Source organism: Channa argus, chromosome 8 (genome assembly GCF_033026475.1).
Source record: "Channa argus isolate prfri chromosome 8, Channa argus male v1.0, whole genome shotgun sequence".
Classification (NCBI taxonomy): Eukaryota; Metazoa; Chordata; class Actinopteri; order Anabantiformes; family Channidae; genus Channa; species Channa argus.
In genome coordinates, this window is record NC_090204.1 from 13271168 (window position 1) to 13289085 (window position 17918).

The following is a 17918-nucleotide window of genomic DNA, read 5'->3' on the forward strand; positions in this document are numbered from 1 at the left end:
TCCTTTCCTCAATAGCCTCCCTCCTGTGTGCCTCCTCTGCAGTGTCAGAGAGCAACAACACAGACAAGACTGGGGTTCGCTTCAGTATGAACACACCGATTGTTACGGACTGAGCACATTTACCCACAGCTTGTCCTGATCTCATAGTAAAGTATGTAATTTCCTGAAGAACAATGGCTAATGTTGTTTAACAACTGTAGGAGGTTTTCAAATATTACTGGGTATTTATTTTTAGCTCTTTCACTTTGATATAGTGGTAAAACTGTATACATGAGATACAAAGTGGGGTTGTCTGTAGACTTAGTGAAGTTCCTGGAGATCATAAAGAGATTCAGTTTGGAACAGTTATTCTTTAATTAAAGCTATAGACTATTTTCGGTGAATCACTTAAGATGAATAAAGAATCACAACGTTTATTGTTTTTTATGTACAGGAGCAGTCATCATAGGTTTAATTTCTTACAGTTTCCCCTGCTTGTACTCATGTGTACATTATACAGAATATACTCCATACTCTCACACACCCTATGGTTTTTGCTGAGGTGTAACAGTCACCAAACTGGCAATGCCTATTTCAACATCCCATTTCATGTGCTAGATGGAAGTGAACTTTGATGAAAAGACTGAGGCTGTTCACTTCAATTTTCTGAGGAGTCCTCCAGCTTAATTGGTCAAGCTCTTATCCCCCAGCCCACCTCGGCTTAGCCCTGGAGGAGATTTTCTCTGCCTATACCTCTGCCTTCATTTCCTGCTTTCACCACTCCCCACCTCCCCCATCTGAGCAGTAATCGGAAGAGACTGATGAGGGAGAAAAGACTTTCTAGTTTCTGTCTCTCTCCCTCTCCCTCTCTCCTGCTCAGCCTCCCTCAGGCAGGAGAGACATTGCTGGCTAGTTGGTTAATGAACGTCGTGTTTGTTTGTCACGCTTATCAATCACCGCATGTGTCTGTGTCATTTCGGCATGTCTCCTCATCTGCCATTGTTGTTGATAATGTTGTTTGTTCCCACACCGTGTGATTGTAGCTGAATCATGGAGCAGAAATGTGGCAAAATGGGAGGTAAAGGTGAAATCTGAAATGGGACACAAATGCGGGTGTGTGAAAACAGTTTTAAATGCAGGAAAATATTTCCGAAGCCATGTGGGGATTTGAAGGCAGTGCAGCCTATTTTACCTAGAGTATTTGTATCTGTGTAAAGCCATTCATTTGTCTGCATTGGTCATAAAACAATGTGTATCATGCCAAAATTCAGCTGTTTAGAAAACTGTTAAGATAAACACAATGGAATTTTTTGACCTGGTGGTGATGTGTTTTAATTTTCAAGTACTCACATGAAAATAAGCTAAATAAATTGAACATGGTGAGGTTGTTTCTCTTCCCCAAAAGCCCCCTTACAGCGTTGCACCATTTACCTATCATTTGAATGCCTGCATTTCCATATTTAGGCAATCAGAAAAGCCATTAACATTTTCCAGTCACACTGCAATGAGGAAATGTTTGGTGCTGTAGCCAACTGTTCATCCTGCAGCCCTGCGGGCAATGGACTTTGTACCCACCCACTCCCCACCCACCCTCACCGACTCCTGTAGGAGGCCTGATACAGTGCTAGCGACGTCCATTCCTGCATGACTGAGCCCAGTGGATGCCCACGGGATGATATACCCTCTGGGCAGCAATAAAAATGACATAAAATGAATAACTAATTAGCTGACTCACAAGTTAAAACAGCCTTTAACACCAATTTTTTTAATCATCATGGTGACATACTGTAAGTGAGGAAAATGTTTTAAAAGTAGCTGAACAGTCCACACAAAGAATCATGAGCTAAATGTGATATTGGACTTAAATGGAGCAGGGAAGATGAACTTGAATCCTGCTGTGTTACGACTGGAAAGTTTCTTTGAAACAACCTTGTCAAACCTAGTCCCATAGGAAGTGCTAAAAGACTTAGAATTTGGAAAATAGTATGAAAATGACTGCATTGTTGCAAGTATTTCTTAGACTTCTTAATCATTATTGTTGACTTATATTTATAGACTTTTAATTATAAAGCCCAATTCCCAAATCACAAATTTGTCAATGTGAGCTTTATAGTCTGTACAACATTAACTTTCTTTGTCTAGGTCGGTGCAATATGACAATAAAAATCACGTGATGGTAGAAAAACATCTGTCATTTCGTATTACGCTCTATTGTTTATTTCATTGTGTCACAAATAACACACTTTTTGGCAGTTCGAGAGTGCTTTCTTCCACACAACACAGATGAAAGCTTTGTAGCAACACAAACACGCACAGACGACTGTGATGGTGAAACGGAACGGGGTAATTCAAAACAGGAGGAGGCGTACATGACAGTAAGCCTAACAATATTGTGTGATACTATGCATGTAGTAGATTGTAATTGGTGTGGCATTAAAAAAATATATACAAAGAATGTACACAAGTAGTTTATGTTTTGAATATTTTCATTTACCTACTTGTGCCGAGCAAAGGAAACATTAGAATATAATTCTAAGGGATAGTTGCAGCAGAAGTTTAGTCTAGAAAAACAAAGCAGCAACATTTGATCAAATTAGCTAGCAATGGCTACCAGCCGCTATCGGCACCTTTTGAGGTATATTGTCAAATCAATGAACCCCTCTTAAATTCTTACCCCTCAGTTGTGAAAAAAATGATGGGACCTCTATCCTTTTTGCGCTGCAGTCACCATAGAAACCTGGGTTTACACCTCTGTATTTGTTTAGATTTCAGTTTAAAACTGTAACTTTAAACACTTCATGTCCGTACAAACTCCAGCAGGTCCACATGCTGTAGCTGTCTGAGTTCAGAGACCTTATATAATGTGATGTAAATGGTGGCAGCTTTAGTATCACTCTTTATTAGGCTTAGTATGGGCTTGTGATGGTTCCTACAAATAATGTCACATAGATTTTCAGCATTATCACATCTACAGAGCGAAACAACCCATGAAATGTCATAGCTGTGAAAACAAATGTTTGTTTTTTTCTTGCAAGGTTGAAGACTATGCGAGAGGTTGACTGCTATATAGAGTACGTGGAGTAATGCATTTACTGTATAAAGGAGAGATTGCATGTCAAAAGATATGTTCTGCAGTTATAGAGAAGTGTCTGAGGGTTCATGAAATGACTCACTGGTGAATTCATGCTCAAGTATTAATCAGATAGCACCCCCCTGCCTGTTTGAAGAAGGAACTAAAAAGAAACGGTCTCCCCATATCGGCTCCCCCAGGAGTATTTAAAGTGGAAACATTTGTGGAAGAAAAGATGTATTCGCCCATTACTCCACCAGTATACTGAGGGAAAAGGCATATCATTTTCACGTATGAATACAGATTTCTGCAATTTCCCTTTCAAATCAAATGATGAAATCAACTGAAAGCAAATGTTTTATTGTTGTTGGCATAACAGTAGCCTGTTAAACAGCAACACGGTCATTACAGAGTCCTTATGAACAGCAACACAGAGACCACAGATTGAGCATGTAATGTGGAAGTCTGTGCGCTTCCTTTTCCCCCACAATTGCTATGGCCATATCGAGTATCCATGTGAATGGATTAAAATAGAGAGAATAAGTAGGCTTCTGCACTGTTGCATGGCCTAGATACAGCAGCCCATTGCAACAACACAAAGTAGTACCTCCTTTTGCGTGTAAATGTGTGTTAGGTGAAATCATGGCTGCCGTGCTTTCCCCTTGTGACAGATAAGCTCCTCCTCGGCCACGCAGCCTTCTGGAAAGCAGGTGGCCTATACCTTTGTGAGGAGTATAGTTTTTCAGCTCCACGTATAAGTTGCGCTGTTTGTACGGCAAAAACTCAAAGCTGAGGAAACCCTATGAGCCGACCACTGCGTCACTTTGAGTTGAGCTTTCACTGTAAAAAACTGCTTTGCTTTGCCACGCATCCCAGATCCTGCTCCCGAGTGAGTCACTGTGCAGAGCTGGTCACAGCTTATCTCAAATTAAGTGCTTGTTTACCCAACAGAAAGCCATGTTATTTATTTATTTGTCTCAAACTTTAGATCAAATGTGCAGTAATGTTTACATTACAGTAATATATTTATACCAAAGAAGCACGAAAAAATGTATGCTGCACAGCAAAGTATGGCTTTATATGTGAGTTATGAAAATCCGGAATCACATAGTTTTTAATACCAAATTGTCTTATTTGGCTACAGTATGTAAAAATGACTTGTCACTTCATTACCTGTACCTATTTGCATCTGTCATCAGCTTTTCAGCTATTATACACAAAGCTTTATTCTCTTTACAATAAATTCTGCACAAGCTGTTTTTACAAAAAGTGACTAAGTTGAAGATTTACTCTGTGACATTTTACACATACTTTCCAAAAGTAAAGATGTGTTTACCGCTGTCCTTTGGTGGACACGCTCCAGTATTTTTACACACTAGACTCAACATTTGTGGACGTTATTCCATCTCCAAAATGCCACCAGTGGCTCAGCTTAAAATGAGTTCATAAGGTAATCAGATTGGGACTCTGAGTTCCCTCCTCTGAGGCATCAAAGACTGACCGAAAGTTCCCTTTTTTATCTTGTTCTTTCGCTGATTTGTACAACCTAAAAGGACACAATGTGAAAAACTGTGCTATAGTCTGTGGAGAGGGGAAATAAAATTAAACTGATGTGATTTAGGGACTACCCAGCAGGTGTAGATGAAATTATGCTTGCTAACTGTGCATGTTGTGTTCTTGCACCATCAAGGAGGGAAATGGCCAGTTGTTAAGCATCTGCTTAAAAGTGTTATGAAAGTTTTTCACCCAATCAAAAAAAACCTTCAGGCCCCAGTTCCAAGGTCCCCGTCGTTTTTATGTCCTAGCAGTAGCCCATACAAATCCAAGGCAACTGGGGGATAAAAGGACTTGTTTATGAGCATGTGTAGATGCATCTTGCCATGAGACACCAGTCTTTAATGCATGGAGAGGAGTTGTCTTCATTCCCTGTCCTTTTGTCCTTGCATGCATTTTTCTTTTTTATTTTACGTCTCCATTCTGTTAATAATACATGAATGTCCTCTTTCCCTTCCTCTCCCTCTTTCCCCCTCTCCTTCCCTGTAGCAATTATTGAACCCACCACCACTATTGCTGTCTCAAGCCCAGGTCAGTATATGTCACCATGCTGTACACCAGATCAGCACTGAGGTCCGCTGCCTCATACTAACCTGAGCTGAAATCCTCTATTCCATCTTGATTTATTTAAATTGGCTGGCTGGAATGCCTTCTGGGTGGACAGCTTCATTATGTGTCATTTAATTTATTTGGTTTGCCTTTTTCCGTTGTTTTTGTAAATTTGGGTTGGCTTCTATAGCCTGGCTACATACACTTCCTGCAGCCTGTTTCATTGCCACCCTGCCCTTTTCCTTTCATTAAACGTTACCTCTCCACCACCACCCCCACGTGGAGCAAACTGTAGCATCATCAAAGTGGCTGTTCCATATGCCTCTGGGTCTGATGCTTCTCATAATGGCTGATGGCTTCTTCTTCTTCTTCTTCTTCTTCTTTCTGGCTTTCTCAGCACCAACACCACAACACAACACCAATACATCAAAGGCAGGACGCTGTTGGTGGCAAAGGCCCATAGTTTGTTGTTTGCAAGATGGAATTTCTTTTGTCTTTGTACTATTATCACTCCCTTTCTGTCTCTGTCTTTCTCTTTTTGCATCTTAATCTTCCTATATCCCTTCTCTGATTTCTCTCTGTTCTTTCCTCTTTCCAGAACAATCAGTTGGCACTCTGCCACCCTCTTTAACCTGAACTCCTGCTAGTGCTGTTGCCAGTGCTACACTGTCAGTGTCCCCGTTGCCCCCCCAAATGTTTTCTGCCGCTTCCACATTCCTACACAGAGTAATCCCCTCTGTTCGTCGTTTCTGCCTGGCTAATGGTTTTAAGCAAGTCTCAGAATGTAATCTCTCATGCTCGTTATATTATTTTTGCCTAATGCTGTTCACGCGCACAGAAACGTGCACAGAGACAGGTACTGAAATTAAAACATGGTCAAATATTCAAATGTTCGAAATCACCTGGACTTGGAGTACATCTTGTAATCACTTGAGTGTCATATTCAATCTGCTAAGCATCTTGGTCGCTTTTCATTCAGCTCACCATTGTCTTTCTCTTGCATTTTTATTGAGTCACAGGACTGGATTAGCACGTGCTCGCTGCATTTTCTACCTGTCTGTCTGAGCCAGATATAATTATCCATGGAGATTCTGTCAGATAACAAGTTAAAATAAGCTCAGCAGCAATGAACAGTACTGGCATGGCCCTGAACTCTCATTTGATATAACACTTGCAGAACAAATGACAATTTCATGGTCCAAAGGAACACCAGTGGTTTCAATTGTGTAGATAAACTTACTTTGCGACCCACTGTTCTTGTTTTGTTCCACGTTGTATTTGAAGTTAATTTTTTGATGCCGCCCTCACTAAATGGCTTGGCAATGGGAATTATTTTAGGTCCCTGCAAATAGCTCTTCGTCCCTAACATTGTTAAATCAACTTTAATAATTAGTTTTAACATGCTAACATCTTTTTTATTTCCACTGTGAATGAGTTTGGGAAGATGTGCTCTTAAAATAAGGAAATACATATTACTCTGTAAGATAAAAGCATCAGTGAGATAAGAAATTTGAAGTAAGTGCATATTTTAGTTAATTGATCACGGGGAAATTAGCAAATAAAATAAATCAAACAACAAATGGTCACCATCAGTTATTGTTTTTTTTTTCTAACCTTGCTGTGGCTGTTCTTCTTTAATTTCAAAGTACAATAGAGAACAACATATACAGATGGTAATAGTGATATTTAGATATTTAGTTTGATTTATGAAAACAAATTGCAATTTTTGAAGATGATGGTACAATATATGACAAACTGTACTATATATACATAAAGAAAATCTGATATTTATTTTTGAATACTCTGCAATACTGACATCAATGGTCATCACATCACTGACACAATAAGTTGTGTCAACAGCCATTTATCAACAAAACAACAGAGTTGAAGAGTCATAGGAGGAAGCCCTCTGTTCCATTTGTCATTCAAAAGAGAAAGTTACTTACATATAAGCTCCAAATTACAAAATTATAGTTTAAAAAAAACAACACACACACACACACACACACACACACATACATATATATATATATATATATATATATATATATATATATATATATATATATATATATATATATATATATATATATATATATATATATATATATATATATATATATATATATATATATATATATATATATATATATATATATATATATATATATAAAACGCCTTGTTCATGCATTGTTCGAGCAGAAAGCAGATATCTTTCAGTTTGTCCAAGAGGCTTCTGAAAGTCAGTTCTTGGCTATAGTGTGTTGGGAGGCGGCATCACTGCTGATGATGCCAGCCAGCCCAGCAAACTGGGAAAGAAGGCCAGCTCTGTGGTCAGGCTGGAACTGGACAGTCTGGAGGCAGAGAGAGAGGGAAGATGGACATGATGACCACTGTCCTGGTTAACCCATCCCACTCAGTTAGTGATCAACTGTCACAGATGGACATGCATTCAGCCACCAGCTCTGTGCAAGACCCATGGCTTCACGCTTTTACTTTATTTGCTGCTAACACACACAACTGCAGCCCCTGGGACTCCCCCATCCCATTCCCAGTCAACCAGTGCTGTCACACTCACCATTGTCAACACCATCCTGGCACATCGGTGACTGTGACGAACATGATCTGTAAAGTTTATTCATGAACTGAAATTAATATGATTTTACTCATTCATGATTATTCTTTCTAATATTAGTAAAAGTAGTATACTTTAGGCAATTATGACATTGATACCACTCTTGTGTACATTAAATAAATATACAGTCATGTTCAAAATTTGGTATCCCCTCTTTAAATTTGTTATTTTGGGTACAAGAACAATAAAAATCATCTGATTACAGTGGTCCTCTGTATTAAGCAAATACAACCTGAGACAAACAACAAAATAAAACTTTTTTTTACCACCTTACTGCTTTCATCTGATTTGGAGGGTAAGTTGCAGGCAGGAGCTGCTTAACATCAGCAGGTCGGCAGACCTCTCTAAAAGCAAAAGTTTTGGCAGTTTGCTGGTCTGGAACGTTCAGGTCCGTGTTAACACACTGCCAAGAAGGAAAGACATAAGCGATGGTTTTAGTGAAGCAATTATTGCTGCACATAAAACTATTTCCAAACAATTTGGACTTCATTGTTTTACAGTGAGAAAGATGATTCACAAGTTGAAAGCATTCAAGACAGTTGCCCAGGAGTGTACTTCCCAACACACTGACCCCATGGTCAGATTGCAATGCTAAGAGGAATCCAGAAGAAAGAAAGTAAAAATTAAGAGCTACATCTCAGACCCTCACTGAGCATGTTAAATGTTAAAGTCCATGACAATTAGAAGAAGACTGGACAAGTACAGTTTGTTCAGAAGTGAGGAGAAAGCCTCTTCTGTCTAAAAAGAACATGAAAGCATGACTGAGGTTCGCAAAACTGCATCGGAACAAACCACAAGACTTCTGGAACAATGTCCTATAGACAGATGAAACCAAAGTGGGGTTTTTTGACTATAATGCTCTGCACCATGTTTGGTGAAAACCAAAGACAACATTTCAGCAGAAACACTGCTGCCAAGCATGGCATTGGAGGGGCGATGAATTGGTTTTGTTTTGCAGCCAGACCTGGACACATCACAGTCATTAAGTCAACCATGAACTTATTTCTATATCTTAGTGTTCTAGATGCAAATGTGAGGCCATCTGTCTGACAGCTAAAACTTCGTCCAATTTGGGTCATGCAATTGGACAATGATATAAAGCAGACCAGTAAATCTACATCCAAATGACTGAACACTCAAAGAATTAAGGTTTTGGAAGGGTCCTGTAAAAGTCCAGACCTCAACCCAATTGAAATGATGTAGTGGAACCTTAAGAGAGCTGCGCATGAGTGAATGCTGAAAAAACTCAATAAACTGAAGCAATGATGTGAAGAAGAATGGGCCAGAATTCCTCCACAACAATGTGAGAGACTGATAAAGTCATACAGGAAACCATTTCTTTTTGCTGCTCAAGGTGGTTCTACAAACGAATCATGATGACTTTTACACAAAAAAACATAGAACATAAAGGCTACTAACTTTCAAACACGACTGTTTTAGCATGGAAAGAAATAACTTTATGTTCTTTATGATGTATCACGTCAGGAAACAACAGACAGAATTAGAAACCATCTGCCACTGCTGCTTGATTGTTTTTATCACTTGCACATGGAAATTTACACTGCTTATACAGGAAATGGTAACATACCATATTTTGTTGACAATACTCGTCTTAAGCTTGTGTTATCTTCAGCATATGGATTTGTATTTATTTACGTAAACTTAAACCTTCAAATAATCCAAAGCAGCTGGCTTGGTGCCAACCTGTCATCCAATGAAATTTAGATCTGTGATAATAGCATATGCTCCCACAGGCTTACGCTTCAGTTTATTTCGGCAATTCACTTGACAGCAGCAAAAATATGTTCTTAACATTGTACTTCAGCCATAATGTACAGTGCTACTGGTTTAAGGAATATCACATGCATTATACATAACGTGTGTGACTTTGATTCCCATGTGCCATGTTAACTCCGAAATAAACAGCATTAAACAGCCTGAATGTTGCAAAGTAATGATGATCAACACACACTGTCACTGTCATTTTTAGACACTGTTTTATATTTTTGATATCTGGTATATTTAGAACTAATTACAGGGGAGGTAACACTATTGTTGTCATGTATCTTAGAAGCCGGACATGTGTGGCATTTATCTGACCCTCCACTCACCCCAGAATGAAGGCAATAGAAGGACAAGATTTATGAGTCAGTTTTTGTGTCATACCCTGGACTAGGCCATAAAACACAGATGTGTGTGATGAGACGTCCATGATAGTGCAACCTTTTGATAATTGTTAACTTTTAATTCAAAATGCTGGCCTGCATTTTTCCTATTTGCACAGTGAAAGAAAGAGTCCAATCAGTTCTGTATGTAGATATTTATAAATTGAAGGCTTCGCCAGCTTAATAAAGACCGTTTTCTGATTGATTTAGAGTGAGGCTCGGTCATATATCTTCCTTTATTCGAGGTCCAAGGCACAACATCAAAGGGATAATCTTTCTTATTAAGTATTCTACCAAAGTCCTCCAAAATTCAAAAGTCACTCACTCAGCTCCCCAAGGCTCAGGAAACTGTGTTAATCAAATTATTTTAGTAAGCATGTAAAGCTTTTTTTATTCAAAGGACAGTTATCTAATTTATGCCTGGAACTGAGGTAATGACTTCTTTGGATGATGACTTAAAACAAGGTTAGGGTGTGCATTTCCTTTTTCAATTCTTTATTTTGTAATCTGATGTTAGTACAACTTGGACCCTTAGGCACATTTTGTTGATATTACACTGCGCAAGGCCTTCTCAATAAATAAACAACTTGGCATTTTTCTCTTAAGTTCTAAATTAATATTCTCTCTTGGCCATCACTTAGTAAATATTAGACAAACTATTACTGGATAAAATGCATAAGCACATTTAGCCTGTCTTTGAAACCATGTAATGTGTTAATTTTTTGATTAAATTTGCATCTGCCTGTTTTTTTAAATACTGTTGCAACATATTCTAACTTTAGCCCTAATACATAATGCATCTTTAACTACGCTCATTAATATTTAATAACTTTTAGACTTGCTCTCATGCCTTTTGTTTCATGTTTGGTCCCAGTGGGAATTAATAGTGATAAAGTGTTTGAAGTAACATTTTAATTAAAGTTTTTAGAAGTCCAGTTCATCTGAGGAAGTTGATTGTAAATAGAGGAGCTTCTCACTTTTTGCTGAGACTGAATATTGGTTACTGTCAGCTATAGGCTTGTAATGAAGGCGAAGTGACTTTCAGATTCGCTGTATTTCCTTTTGTTTGAAAGAGCATCTTTGCTTTGTCTGTGAGGCTATTGTCAATATGGTGTCACATCAAACAAAAGTTCTATTTTTAGTTGCATTTCAGCATGAAAGAAACATTCACTGAAATGGAGAAACTGTCTTCCGTGTTCAAAAATTCGCTGTGAATTATTTTACATATTGAATGACAAATTGCATATCATGTAAATATTACTCATTTTTTATTCTAAAGATTAGCAACGGGTTTCTGCTCTTTATCCCTTGTAGAAGTGCAGACAAAGTTATAGCACTATATTCCAAAGCATATGCTCCATATGCCAAATGTCGACTTACATTGCTAGAATACTGATTATTATCAATTACCTATATACTGTAGTAAACCTGGATTAACATGTATGCCAAGAAAAGTGGAACAGTCACAAAAAGCATGAAATGAAAAACTAAATCAATATGTCTTAGGCTTCAAGACACAGTTTTTCATTTTCACTGTCACAGTATGTCCTAATTTTCATCAGGATTACTGCTGACGTTGATACTGATACTTATAGATTGATATTGGATTCCTTTGTTGTCCCTGAATGAGCTGAATAGACCTGCATGTCCTTTGTTTCACCTTAGCCACAGTCAGTCCAAATTACTAACTATGTAATAACATCTTCATCTGTTCTAAAGTTCATTTAATGGCAAAGCCATATCTTATCTTTTCAGACAGCTGATTATCTTAGCAGATAAGAAATCTGACACACATTTCTTATCAAATAGAGCCAGGTACCCTGTTTTATAACAAGCACAGACTCTAGTAACGCTGAATGTATGGAAGACTTCCCAAACCTGCTAAAGTAAGAACATACTAACATGCTTTTGTTCAAATGTAAGTATTGTAAATGCAGTGTTTGTCTTTATTGTCAGGTAAACCTCATAGAACTCCTGCGCATAGGGAACTTTCACCAAAGAACTGCTACTTTTGAACAATGCTAGCATATATCATGCCTTTACACTTCTGTAGCCAGAAGCACAAGAGCTGAAGTTGAGCTGTGTCAAGTGGCAATTTAGGCAGCAATGTAACTACTGACTACTCAGGTTTGTGAGTCACCCCAAGCTAATGGCAGTAAAAATACACTGCTCTTATGAAAAATGCAGTTGGATGGAATAAACTGACAAGTATTAAGGTCTTGTCTGAGTAGACTGGTACTGTAAATCCTAGAGGACAGGATACTAGTATGAAATGGCTGGAGAAGCCTCTACAGTAAACAGTCCTGCCTCACTTTAGCCAGCATGCCTGGTGTCAGACACACTGAGCTACCCACAGATAATCCTTTCCTGCACTGCATTTTCTACTAGCCTTATCAGTTATAGGGTGGCAGGATCAAGAGCCGTGCAAACCCCTTCTGAACCCTCCTCTCACCACTGCACCGCCACCCTGACTCCTGTCCCGTAAGGCTTGTTTGAGGTGATTATTTTGCCCAGTGCTAACTTTCCCAATCATCTCTGGAAGAGCCTGATAAGCAGACGACTTGTCATCTGTCATACCTCACCCCTAGATTTCTGGACAATGTAAATACATGATGGGTTTTTGCCTGTGGAACTGTAAGCTTGTGTGCTTCCTCTCTTGAAAAACTGTTCAAAGACACAAAATGTGCTTAGCAAGTTAAAGATGCATTCACTCCATTACTCAAAGTATAAATGTCGTGAGATGCACTGTATACAGGAAAACAAAAGCCTCCATTCACTGCATATACAAGCATACCTCATAACGCACATTATACTGGATATATCTAGAATTTAGTAAGACCACTGATTATCTCATTTTACAGTGCTCTAGAGCTTCACACCATGATCCTTTGAAATCTCAAAGTGGGCCAATGTTTCTCGAGTTCATTTAATTGTTTAGCCAGTCCACTGCCTTCTAACTACATTTGCATTACCATACTGTAACAGCATATGTTTTCACAAATGGAAAGAGTTACTTTGATATTATAATGGCTCACAAAATGATTGCTGTATGATCTTCTGTTTTCTCTCTCTAATTCTTTTAAATGAGTGTTAATCAAGGGAAGTGTTATTTTTGCTATTTGGCTGATTGCTACTTAGTTGTTTGTGTGATATTAGTTGTTACAAATTAGGTTTTCTTTTGCTGTGACAGTTTGGGCTATTTATTACAGTGCCCCCAAAACACATTCTGTGTGCTAATTCTGATTAGTTAAATTTGGAAGATACCGGCAATGAAATTGATTGTGTTTTACTGTTTAGGGAAGGGTGCTTTAAAACAAAGTGATGACAAAGTGAAGAACACACTGCATCAGAAATATTGTTTGCTTCTTGACTCCCCGTAAACACTATCTTTGTTTAACTTTACTAAAGTGCCTAACCTCAAGCATGCAAAAGCCACATTTCCCATATCCATCATTAGCTATGCACAAAATGTGAACTGATAACTATGCTAAGTCCACTCAGGTAAACTGTAGAGGTCCAAATGAATGAGGATCAATCTTTGTGTTTACAATAGTCAATACAAATATCCAAAACTAAATCTTAATAACAAAACAACATAAGAATGTTCGCAAAGGTATGAAAAAGGAAAAACTGAGATATCACAATAGCTCAAGTATACAGAACCAAAACTTGTGAAAACTGAGCAAGGGGAGAAGGACCTTAAGAAGAGAGGTGACCAAGAACCTAAAGGTCACTCTGACTGAGCTACAGAGATTCTGTGTGTAGATGGGACAAAGTTCTAGAAGGACCACCATCACTGCAGCCCTTCATACATCTGGGCTTTATTGCAGAGCGGATATGTGCAAACCCATGTAAGCCCTCTTGCAGTTTGCAAAAAAGCACTTGATTGTGAGGAACAAGATTATCTCGTCTGATTGTCTAATCTCAATTCTACACGTTATATCTGGAGGAAACCACACACCTGCCCAATCCAGATGTGCAAAGCTTTTGGCATCATACCCAAAAAAGCCACGAGGCTGTAATTTCTCTCAAATGTGCTTCAACAAAGTACTGAGCAATGGGTCTAAATGCTTATATACATGTGATATTTCAGTTTTTCTTTTTTTTATACATTTACAGACATATCTAAAATTCTGTTTTCACTTCGTCAATATGGGGAACAGAGTATAGAATAAGGACCAAAAAAAATGACATTTAACAACTGTGCTATCAAAATTGAAAAAGTCAATACTTTCTCAATAAAAAATAGAATGCAATGATTTGCAAATCTCATCAACCCATATTTTATTCACAGTATAACATAAACAACATATCACATGTTGAAACTGAGACATTTTACCATTTGATGGAAAATATTAGTTAATTTTGATCTCCAAAAAGTTGGTAGAGGGGCAACAAAAATCTGGAAAAGTAATTTCCGCAAATCAAAAACAGATGGAGGAGCATTTGACAATTAATTAGGTTAATTGGCAACAGGTCAGTAACATGACTGGGTATAAAAAGAGGCAGAACCTCTCTAATGTAAAGATTTTTCACCAATCTCTGTCTAAAAATTGTGGAACAATTACAGAAACATGTTCCTCGATGTAAAATTGGAAAGACTTTGAAGATCCTACAATTTACAGTATATAATATCATCAAAAGATTCAGAGAATCAGGAAAAATCTCACAAGGGACACAAGGGACAAGGGACAAGGCTGAAGGTCAAAACTGGATGTGTGTGATCTTTGGGCCCTCAGGAGGCACTGCATTAAAAACAGGCCTGATTCTCTACTGGACATCAGTGCATGGGCTCAGGAACACTTCCAGAAATCACTGTCTGTGAACACAGCTCACTGTGCAAACCACAGATGTAAGTTAAAGCTGTATCATGCAAAGAAGAAGCCATAAGTGAACACGATCCAGAAACACCACTGTGTTCTCTGGGCCAAAGCTCATTTAAAAGGGTTTAAGGCAAACTTGAAAACTGTTCTGTGGTCAGATGAATCAAAAATTTAAATTCTTTTTGGAAACCATGGGCAACCAATTTGGAAACCAATCAGCATTCATCTGGTAAAACTCCAGTAACTGGTCTCCTCACTTCCCAGGCATTTACAGACAGTTGTTTAAAGATGAGGGGATGGTACACAACTCCCATCACCATTGGAAGTTGATGAGATTTGCAAATCATTGTATTCTGTTTTTATTTATGTTTTACACAGCTTCACAACTTTTTTGGAATTGGGGTTATACTTAGGCTAATGAATATTCAGATGAGTCAGTCAAGTAATACACTGTATCCTGCCATGCATCTCATGACTCCAGCCTCTCGTAGAGCATTCAAAACACATTTTGAACTCCCACAAAGGCCCACTTACCTCTCTTCCCTTCAACTTTAACTACATAAACAGATTTTTATCCATATTTCATGGGCCTTATCCTTCACTATTCCTCTCTGCCCCCTGCAAAGACTCATTTTAAGCACAGCTTTTCACCTGTTTGTCAGTCTCTAATATAAATGTCCGTCCTGCCCTCCTCCCCAGCAGCAGATTATTATGCTCACCCCACACCTCTCTGACTGAGTCTCTGTTTCTGTCTCTCTCTTTCACGGTCTCTCGTTCCCACATGTACCTCTCTCCTCTCTACCTCTGATTATCTCTCCCACTTTGTACCTCCTCAGGAGTGCTGGCCATTAAATGCAAACCTGGTCTGCGCTGTCAGTCCCACGCACACGAAGAAACACAGCAGTGCACACAGAAACTGTAATAAATGTCTTCAGAAGAACAAGAAAACTATTTCACAGACTTCACTTTTGTCTCTGTTCATCTTTCATGGATATCTCTCAGTATTTGGGGGAATAATATTGGTGGTATATATTAAAAGTGAGACCTGTCAGGGCCCTTCCAGTTTTTAAATTGTGCCAAAGAATCTTTTTTATTCATGTGTTTATTCCCACCTCTTATTTGAGCTCTTGTTGCAGGCGGTACTTTTATCCTTGTTGCTGTCACTTATATTTTTTTCTCTAGCATAACTTTTCAGAGTTTGCAGATCACCAAATCTCTCACATCTGCCGCTATACCCAGAAGATCAAAGCACAAAATGCATTGTAGCACTTTCGGGTCTGTGACATCCTTCCCCATTTTTGATGTTGTATTTACAACAAAACCTAAATTCTTTTTCCTTAAATTGAAAGTTCTGCAAATAGGAAGAAAGAACAACAACAGGGGACTCACTCTTAAGATGAAGAAAATCTTTTTTTTATGGTTTGTTTTTGTTTTTTGCCAATTCAATTTTTTTCCCAGGTTTAATTGGCAGTTTCACCACAGCAGTCAGTGTGATTAATATGACAATTCAGTTGGAAAGATGTGTTTTGGTGCTCCCAACAGCCAACAGGACTCTGCAGTTGATGTGTGAGAGCTGGAGCAGAAAATGGATAGTCACTTCCTTTTATGGCCACGTAAGACTTTCGTAGAGATTTAGTCTTGGTCTATAATTGAGACACCAGGGTATATTCTCTTTCTGGACAGACTCTAATGGTTAGTGCATTAAGAAGGATGATTGAAGAAAGCCACATACTTACAGTAGAGGTTGCAGTAAATCAGAAAAGGTGGCTTTTTGGCCAATTTGTAGATTGTGCTGGGTTCACACTATGCAGTGCTTTAGGTTCTTCCCTCTCTCTCATCTCTGGTGAGAGCACTCTTGAGCAGAGTTAAATGGGTGTAATTTTAAGGTAAAAGACCCAACACTTTTAGTAGCAATGGATAGAAGGCTTTGGACATGTTGTCATTGCCCTTGGAAATACAGTAAATGCACATTTCAGCCGTTAAGGGATTCGTTTCTGCATCGCTCTCAGGTTTTATATTCAATTCACGAGGGATAAGAACCCGAGGAGGTACCTGTCATTAAGACATCAGCTGGACTCTCCATATTCACAGCCATGTGCACTCAAGGTGCATAATCCTGCCACATCTGAAAAAGCCTCACAACAGCGCACATTTTTCAATTTTGATTCAGTTTTTTAACATAATTCTGATTGCATTGATCTAATTATTGTTAGTCTTAGTGTCATTTCAGCCTACGGTGTTTTCCCTACAATAGTACAGGCATGGCGGGGCCCCATGCCAATGAGACCCCCCACTATGTCTACACGACAGGCCCAAATGTATTTATAAGTCTAGTGATCTTAAGTTCACAGCCAATCCTGTTCTTTTTAACGTCCTGCAGGTAGGTAAAAAGGGATCTGAAAGCCCTTCTTGTTGATGTTGTGCCCAAATTTCACTGCCTGTCCTACATTCACTCCACTCTCTTTTTAAAGAATGAGAACAAGCCGTCTCTTGTAGATAGACGTTGTTGACTTACTAATGCCCATATGATTTGTTCATTGCTGTCCTTAAACACACCATTTACTGGCCCCTCCTTCTCAACTCAGTGAGAATGAGGGCAGCTATAGAGTGACATAGTTAGTAAATAAATGGATGAGAGGTGTTAGCGAGAGCAAATCTGTAAATCAGAGAACTCGTTCTTTTATGATTGTTAAACAGTGGTTATGTTCTAAAACACAAATAAACAGTCACACCTCCACACAACCTTGCAAGAAGGACTTTTAATGAATACAGTTGATGTACACATTTCTTCTGTCTGCTCCGCCGTGACCTCTTTGCTCTGCAGGGCTGTATGTGGCTGCTGTGTGTGTCCCATGATCTGACAGATGCGCAGACCTGAAACTGTATGCATGTAAAGTTTACTAAGCGGACCAGTGATGTTAGGTCCAGCAATTTTGTGCTGTTAAACCAAGTCCACACATAAGCAAAAATACATTATATTGATGGGAACTTTGAATCTCTTATATAAGATTAGCAATGGTAGCTTCCAATTTGTTAGCCTCATAAATTTAAAACAAAGTTTTAAATAGAAATGTGTGTAACGTTTTTTATTATAATTTTTATTATAATTCATTCAAGCGGTATTCATGAAAATAGCACAGTTA

At 38.5% G+C, this 17918-nt stretch overlaps 1 protein-coding gene across 6 annotated transcripts in view; it reads left to right on the forward strand.

Annotated features, from left to right (window-relative positions):
• Positions 1 to 17918, forward strand: part of negr1 (neuronal growth regulator 1) — a 156110-nt gene that overhangs the window by 119990 nt on the left and 18202 nt on the right. For 2 of the 6 annotated variants that reach the window (XM_067513239.1, XM_067513236.1), the window contains exon 7: positions 5093 to 5134. The exons of 2 other annotated variants lie outside the window; for them this stretch is intronic. In XM_067513239.1, coding sequence (XP_067369340.1) covers positions 5093 to 5134 — 42 coding nt within the window. Of the gene's footprint in view, positions 1 to 5092; positions 5135 to 5549; positions 5717 to 5750; positions 6705 to 17918 lie in introns of those variants that run through there. 2 more of the 6 variants (XM_067513235.1, XM_067513241.1) reach the window with 2 other exon arrangements.